This window comes from Egretta garzetta, unplaced genomic scaffold (genome assembly GCF_000687185.1).
Source record: "Egretta garzetta isolate BGI_Z169 unplaced genomic scaffold, ASM68718v1 scaffold814, whole genome shotgun sequence".
Taxonomy (NCBI): Eukaryota; Metazoa; Chordata; class Aves; order Pelecaniformes; family Ardeidae; genus Egretta; species Egretta garzetta.
Window position 1 is genome coordinate 189,247 of NW_009259417.1, and position 7,948 is coordinate 197,194.

The window sequence follows — 7,948 nt, forward strand, 5'->3', positions numbered from 1 at the left end:
TGTACTCCCCCGGGTTCTCCCCTTTTTTTTTTTTTTTTTTTTTTTTTTTTTTTTTTTTTTTTTTCCCCTTTGTGAAAGCTCCTGGGCGATGGCAGAGAGCATCTGCTCTGGGAGGGGAGGCTTCCCCCAGCTCCCTGGCTCACACCCTCCCGCACAAGACCTTGGATGCATTTTCTGCAGCTCAGGCGGTTTTACAGGGCCCTGGGTGAATTTTGCCCTCCCTGATTAGGTAACCAAAGGAGCAGTGACTGTACTCTCTAGGGAGAAGATGCTGTCTCTTCCCTGCCAGAAGGACAGCTGGAGGGAGGGTGGGATTTTCAGCATGCAAGCACTTAGCCAGATCAAGGAAATGGGATGCAAAGCATTTTAGGCTAAGAAAGGTTGTTGTGCAGGGAAACATGAGGCTGCTGTTCTGTTCGGGAGATAACGCTTCTCAAAATGCTCCTGCGTGCCAAACTGCAACCCTTACCTACAGCCGGGCATTGCCTCGTTAAGGAAAACACTCATGACAAGTCAGAAAAAAATCCCATCACTGTCTTTGCTGAAAAACTTTGATCATTTAAGTATTATTGATGCACATTAACCCCAGCAGAGATGGGCTGGGTGGTGGGAAGTACTTCACCTTGACACGAGGAAAATATGGTGCTTTCTGTTGCCTTGGCTTTTGCCTTGGCTTTTGTTTCATGTATCAAATCAGAGCTTAGCCAAGTGAATCAGCTCAGGAAGCATTTAAGATTTATTTGATTTTGGGGAAGGTAGAGCTTTCCTTGTCTTTACCAGCTGTGGGGGGAGTAAGCGTGGATAAAAACAGGAGGAGCGTTTAAAGGAGGGATCTATAATTAACAACCCCTCAGAAGGGGAACTTTCCTTTTAACTTACTGTTAAAATGGAAATGTTTGAGAGTATGCGGTTTTGGCTCTGGGGATCTCCTCCGTATCCTTGACAGAGCCCTGCGAATTCCTCTAATCCCTGCCCGGGAGCGTTGTCTGTGCTTTAAAAACAACTCCTGCCACCCCACGGAGGGCTCGCCTCAACCCATGGATTGATTCCCATGGGAAGCCCCAGCGTTGCCCCCCCGGCCTTGCTGGGGGCAGGTGGCAACTGGGAGGGGAGCTCCCTTCCCACGGTGGGGCTGTGTTTCCTCGGCAGCCCCGAGCCTCACGCCGGGAGGAGATGCCTTCCACAAGCGCTTTTTAACCTGAGGAAGGAACGTGTCACTTCTAATGGAGCTGACAGCAGCAGGGAGGGTTTTTAGGTTAGTGGTTGAAGAACACACTTGTAATGAGTGAAGTAATTGAATAAATGCTGACAATTTGATGTGGAAAATGCATAATCAGCTAGCTGTGGAAGGTTGACTTGTTCTTTTTTCTCTCTTTCTTCAGCACTGGGATAAACACGTTTATTCTCTTCCAAGCAGGTGATGTGTTCCGCAGCAGAAAGCGGCAGACACACGCACATGCTTCCCTCCCAGGCACACATGTGCTGATCGCCAAATAATTGACCCAGTTATGCTAATATGCTATTTGCATCACTGGAACTTAATAAATACATGTATAATCAATCTCAGCGCTTAACTTGCTCTTGAGTTGTGTGCTGGTGGAATGCTCACTTCAGTCGTTCCCCTGGCCACAGCCCAGATTACGTGGCTGTACCCGTGCCGGGGAGAAAGGTGGCAGTCCCTTGGGCCGATGCAAATGAGGCCACGCCAAGCAGCACTAAGAGCTGATGATGCAGGAATAACTGGGAGTCTAACTGGCTTTTCAGATCCCAAACACAGCCAATAAATTGTGGAGGTAGACAGTGGAGCCAACCTGTTCCAGTGCAGTGACTTCCCTTACTCAGCCATCACCTGAGATTTATGCAGGTGGAAACTCAGTGAATTCCTTGTCATCAAGCCCCCAGTTTTAGGCAGACAATGGGAACAGCATCATCTGTGCCATGTATGTTGGAAGCAATGAATAGAGAGCTGAGCTCATTAATCTATTTGCATATTGAAGATATGGAAAAAACCTCTCTTCTTGCTTACTCTCCTGCCTACTCAAATATCTGTGAAAGGAGGAGGAGAATATGGGTCCTCTTTGTACTTCAGGTCTCAGCGCCCTTCAAGAAAGGAGCGATGGCTCGGTCCAGCCTGCGGGGATGCACGCGAGACTCATCACTAGCTGCGGTGACAAAAGCTCTCCGCATCTGCAGGCTGGTGGGCAAAAGGCAGCCCCTGGATTAAGAACAGTCATCAAGGTGGATACTTTGACTTTATGTCATCAGGACACCTTCTCCACTCCACATCTGAATCAGCACTTGCATATCTAGGGCACAGAGGTTTGACCTGCCAACTGTTAAATAAATTATGGCATACTCCCCCCAAACTATTAGCATGGAACGGCACATACCCACGGGAGAGACAAGCTAAGGACGCAGCGGTTCACAAGCACGATGAGCTGTAGGAGCTTTCCCTTTTGGATAGAGTTGAAAGAGTTGTTTATTACTGAACTAGTAGCACGTAGCAGTTCATCCGTATCTTATGGAGGCACTGGGCTATGACTCCATAGCCAAGGCTGAGCTGAAGTTTTGGCTTGACTCTCCATTCAGCAGCTCTGGATTATCTTTTTAACTTGAACAGATAGTTTTCCTTTAGGTTATAGCTGTCTTAAGCAGTAGAGGCGAGACGCAGATCAGGCTTTAAGGGTTGGAATTTACATGCTTTTTCTTATGCTTCTGGTATTAATTTCATATGCAGTGGAAAAGTAATATCCTGTCTGTCACTAGAGAGGAAGAGCTGTGCGTGCGTGTATGCGCACAGTCATCGCTAACTGCTGAGCTTTTTCACTCGAATTTCGTTTTTGTGAAAATTTCTAAATTAAAATGAAAATCGGCTGCAGAAACGATGAATGTGAAATACCAATAAGGCAAAAGCATGAGATGTTTTCTCTTGTTTTCGTAACTCGTGGTCTTTGTGTGTAAGAGTGTATTGCATGGCAACTGCATTCACACTTCTCTTTAATAAAAGATCCTAGCAGATGGACCCACTATTAACGTGTATCCCCCAGATTTGCATATTTCATATTCATGCCAAGATGGCACTAAGCACACTTGGGACGAACAAGGCTGATATAAACACAATTGCACCAGATTAGTGCAGCGATCAAAGGGTATTGTCCTAGCATCCCCATTAGGAATCCAGTTTAATATTAGTTATTAATACTGTTAAACTCCTACTGGAGTCAAATTAAGGTCTTCCAAATACAGGCGGACAGGGCTCTTAGGTACTACAAGTTGATGAATATGTTATGAATTCCTGAGAGAGAGGGCTAAGAAACAGCATTTGCATCTGGGCTGTGAAGAATCCAGTGCTGGAAAAGTGCAGACATCAAGGTTTGGTCCAGCGTGCTATAGAATTAGGACTCACTTGAAATTCAGATCTTATCCAAGATCTGTATCTGAGTTTCTCAGAATTCAAGTGCAATCACATCTAGGCAGACGACAAGCCTATCTGTAATATCTTATCAAATATTAGGCATTACAAAGTGCTATTCTGCAGCCCAAAATATATTTGATCCCATTGTTCTAGTCCATTAATCAAACAGTGCGCTGCACATACTGATAGGATCGAGCATGAGGAAATATTTATGAATGAGCATTGTTGTGACTGCAAAAATTAAACACAGCAGGTTTTAAATACACAAGATCTCGAAAAGGAAAACTTGATTATCTCCTATATATTTGGTGCCAAATTCAGAGTGAATTTTAAGTGAATCTTAGGTAGGCTGTGCTTGAGTAATTTACACCTTCTTCCAGCTCCCTTCAGTGTGTAAATTATACCCGCTTCCACCGCTGTTGAACCTGACCCATTGCACCAAGGGTACTAATGAAATGCTGTAGCACCAGACCGTGCCATTCCAGCGAGACGGGGACTGTGCGCACACAACACGGTGGTACTCGGGGCGTACAGTGCTCAAACCCACCCACGACATCCCTGTGCTGTGGTCGGCATCTGCAGCTCTCGGGGGAAATAAGCCACTGCTTACCCACATCAGCACCAGCGCGATGGTGTTTCCACTGCTGCTGCCTGCTGGGTGGAAGCTGGACACCGTCAAGTCCTTCTTGGGTGCTGGGAGTTTTGTCCCTTCCTTTGATGGGGGTGGAATTTTGCTGGCTAGATCCAAAGGCAGGGCATTGGCATATGGTAGCCCCACAAGCTGTGGGTTTGTCAAGAATAAATCATGTCGAGGCAATCTAACTTTCCTGTGACAGGGCAGCAGGTCTCAGAGAGGGGAGAAGCTGGCGATGTGATACATCTTGACTGCAGTGAGGCTTTTGATGCTGTTTCATACGGCATTCCCAGGAGCAAGGTGGGGGAATACGGTCGAGGAGACATGCTGTAAGGTACCAGACTGGCTGGGAAAGCATACTGAAAAGCTATCGGCTGGTTATTGTTGAAGTGGAAGGATGGCTTGAGTACGGCGCTGCAGGGGTCTGTGCAGGGTCTGGTATTACTCAATATTTTCATTAGTGAGTTGGCTAATGGAATATGGAGTAGACTTATTGCATCTGCTGACAATACCAAGCTGAGAGGGGCTGCAAGTGCTCTCAGAGAACAGGAGAAAGATTCAGAAATCTTAACAAACTGAAGAAACAGGCTGGAAAGAATAGGCTGACGTTCGAAAAGGACAAGAGCAAAGCAGAATGTACGAGAACTATCGAAACGTGTGTCAGGAAACAGCTGCGTAGGCAACATTTCTAAGGGAAAGGAGTAATATCGTGGGCAAGAAATTAACCCTGAGCCGACTGTGGCACCCTGGCGTGCGAAAAGCAAAGCTGACACCGCAGTACGTAAAGAGAGCGTGGTATGGCACGCTGCTCCCATCCGTACGGAGTGTTAGGGAGGAGCAGTCTTGGGCATCAAACTTCCAGAAAAATACAGAAAATGAAAAGAACAGTCAGAGCTCTAGAAAACGAACCTTCCAAGAAGGAAAGGACTGCGGTCTATTACTTCAGGCTGATGAAAATACAGCGATAATCTTCCAAAATGTAAAAGATGCTACAAAAGTAATAAACTTGCCCACATCCACCAGGGTAGGATAGAAGCAGTGGGATTAGACTGCAGCAAATGGAATTTGGGTTAGACTTTGGGGAAGATGTTCCATCTGTAAGAATAGCTGACACCCAGAATAGACCGTCTGGGGAGCTTGCGGAATCTCCTTGAAAACCTCCAGGGATGAACAGGTTAGAGAAACTCCCATCGAGACCGATTTAGGCAGGGTTGATCCTACCCTGGGGGAAGGAGGTGGACTAGGTGACCTCTCAAGATCCCTTTTGCTCTTATTCTCTGTGGTTCTACCTGTATTTCGCGTGGCGGTGATCTCGTGAGAGCGGAGAGCTTGATTCTGCATATTGGCTAAAGATTTTACATTTAAATTAGGAAGTTTGTTTACTTGTCAGCCGGTTGTTGTTTCAGTTTAAATCTTACTAATTTAAGTTGAATACTGAATTATAAATTACAGTGATGGGTGTATGAGGAGTATCTGAGGAGACAGATACTGAAACCTATTAATCTATCGATTACATTGATTAGTGTTTAATTTAGAACAGCATATTCCTATTTTTAAATATGTTTTAAAAGACACTTCTTTTAAAAGAACTTTGTTTCATTGCAGTGCAGGAATTTTACTCTCTGATAGGTGTGTGTCCTTAAGCAGGCACCCAGAAAAAATTGATGTTGGCACACACAAAAGGCACAGGATGAAACCTTGCGCTACCACAATAAAAGGAAAGCATCGGTTTTTTAAATGAAGTCAGGCAGCGGTCTGGTTGCCAATTAATAACACATTACTGTTAAGTGATAGCTTTAAAAAAAAAAAGTTCCTGAGTTCTCATAATGGTTCTTGCTCCCCTTTCCTCCAAGCATTACACCGGCTGCTGGTTTACTGGAAGTGGAGTCCCTCCAGGCATGGGATACAGTGGCTCAGGGCCTGGCGATGAATTAGGATGCTGCACTGGAACTGGAAGGGGGGGATCTACGACACCAGAATGTAATTCCACAAATTAATTTGTTCAAGACCCAGGGGTTAGCACTAATTTTGCACTAAGTACCAAGAGAGCTTTAATGACCGCAAATAGCAAACACTTCAATTTTTACTTTGTCCCACTCGGAAGCCAAAACTGCCAGGTTTACAGTGCCCTCTAGTATCGCGCTGGAGCATTAGCTTTCATGTGCCACCCACTGAACTGGCACATCGCAGAAACATCGCTCACTACAGCAGATTTTTCCTTCAGTACTTTTGCAGAGTAACTGTACCCGGTGTGAGAACAGGAGCCTGGGCTGGCTGAAGCTGTGCTCAGAGCAGCGCCTGCCTCCGCTGGCAGGCAGGCAAGGCTCCTGGTGCTTATCCTTATCCACCGCTGTTTTAGGGTAAAAATGCATGTAAAGATAAAAATGCATGCTCTGCTTAGAGGGGTTGCAGTGACCAGGCTGCTTGGAAGCATGATATTCAATAGTTTGTGGCAATTTGGCAAAGTGGTATTAATAATAATTTGCCTTGAAATGGTACTTTGCAGCTGTTGCTGCATAACCACTAACTAGCAAAATGCACACTGGTGAAGGAGAGGGAAGGGCAAAGGAGAAAAACCTGAGTCATATGAAACCCATTAGACATTACCCAGTACCACATCCCAGCCAGCGGAGGTCACTTAATGCAAGGACTTCTCAGAGCCGTGACCTTCAGCCGCGCACGGGTTTCTCCGTGGAGCAGATGCAGGAAAATTCCTTGGTGGAATAGGACGTGGCACCTGCTGTAAGAGTGGGCATATGTATAAAGCACCTCTAAAGATTTCCAGCTGCTGGAGCAGCCTGGGGAGGCTGCTTGTCTCAGCCTGAGCCAACACTGCGCGGTGGTATTGCTGCTCCGAACGGCCCGGTGGGAACGGCACCGTGCCCATGGAGCTGTGGAGGCAGAAGGGAATCTGAAATTCCTGCTTGCCTCCAAAACAGAGGGGTGCTCTACCGGGGAGTTCTTCCCCAGAAAACCCTTTTCACGGGAGTTGAACTTAGACTATTTGTAAAAAAGCTGCCCAGATCGTTGTTATTCTAAGAAATCTTGCCAGTTCCTGGCAGCGAATGAGCTGGTTCAGATGATGCCCGTGTTACCCAGGGATCGTTCTTATGGGGAGAAGTGCTTCAGTAGTGAACTCCAGCAGGCACAGGCAAGCTGTTGGTACATGGGAATTATTAAGTTACATTAACAAAGCAAATTTAGAAAATGAATTGTTAGCATGCATTGTCAGATTCTTCACATCGCTCTTTATGGCTGCCGATGAGAAATTGGACAAAAACTGGCATAAAGATGGAGCTCTCCTAGCACCCAGCACCGCTGGCGTAGGCGCTCCTCGTGCCAGTGGAGTCCTTTCCTTTGAAATACATCATCACCGGAGAATGCCTCCTGTCAACTTAGGCACCACCTTCTAGTTACTTTGGCTCCTGGGTTATAAAATGCTTGAGCCACCCTTTCTTGGCTGCACAGCAGAGGCCAAAATCTGGTGAATAGCAACCACTGTTATTTTTTGTGAAGACAAATAAGTCTTCCTGCTTTTTAAACCATGTGTGAGGGCATAACACATATTAAAAATGAAAATATTACGTGGGATAGTAATCAGCGTGTCTAAAGGACAGGTAGAAGTTAGGAAAAGTGATAGTAAAATAATAGTGAAAGTAGGAAGTGTAAAATGTAAAGAGGAATCATAAGATGAGACCATTGGGATGTATCTAAGGGCTGAACTGAATCTTATTATTCTCACTGTCTTTCAGAAATCAGCCAGTTGAGATCGTGTTCTCTCTGTGTATTGTAGGTCTGTGTGGTACGTACAAATATATTTCTTTTCCTAAGTGTCACTGCGGAGCAGCAGGACAAAGGACGTATGGGGATAACCTGCATCCCAAACAAGTATCATCCCT

General features: G+C 45.8%; 1 protein-coding gene across 1 annotated transcript in view; it reads left to right on the plus strand.

The window, feature by feature from the left end:
- Nucleotides 1–4,220: 4,220 nt before the first annotated feature.
- The window catches only part of MED27 (mediator complex subunit 27), a gene marked incomplete at its 3' end in the record, with an annotated part of 99,966 nt that continues 96,238 nt past the window's right edge, over nt 4,221–7,948 (plus strand). The window contains exon 1 of the mRNA XM_009636845.2: nt 4,221–4,378. Within this exon, the coding sequence (XP_009635140.2) occupies nt 4,221–4,378 (158 nt within the window). The remainder of the gene's footprint in view (nt 4,379–7,948) is intronic.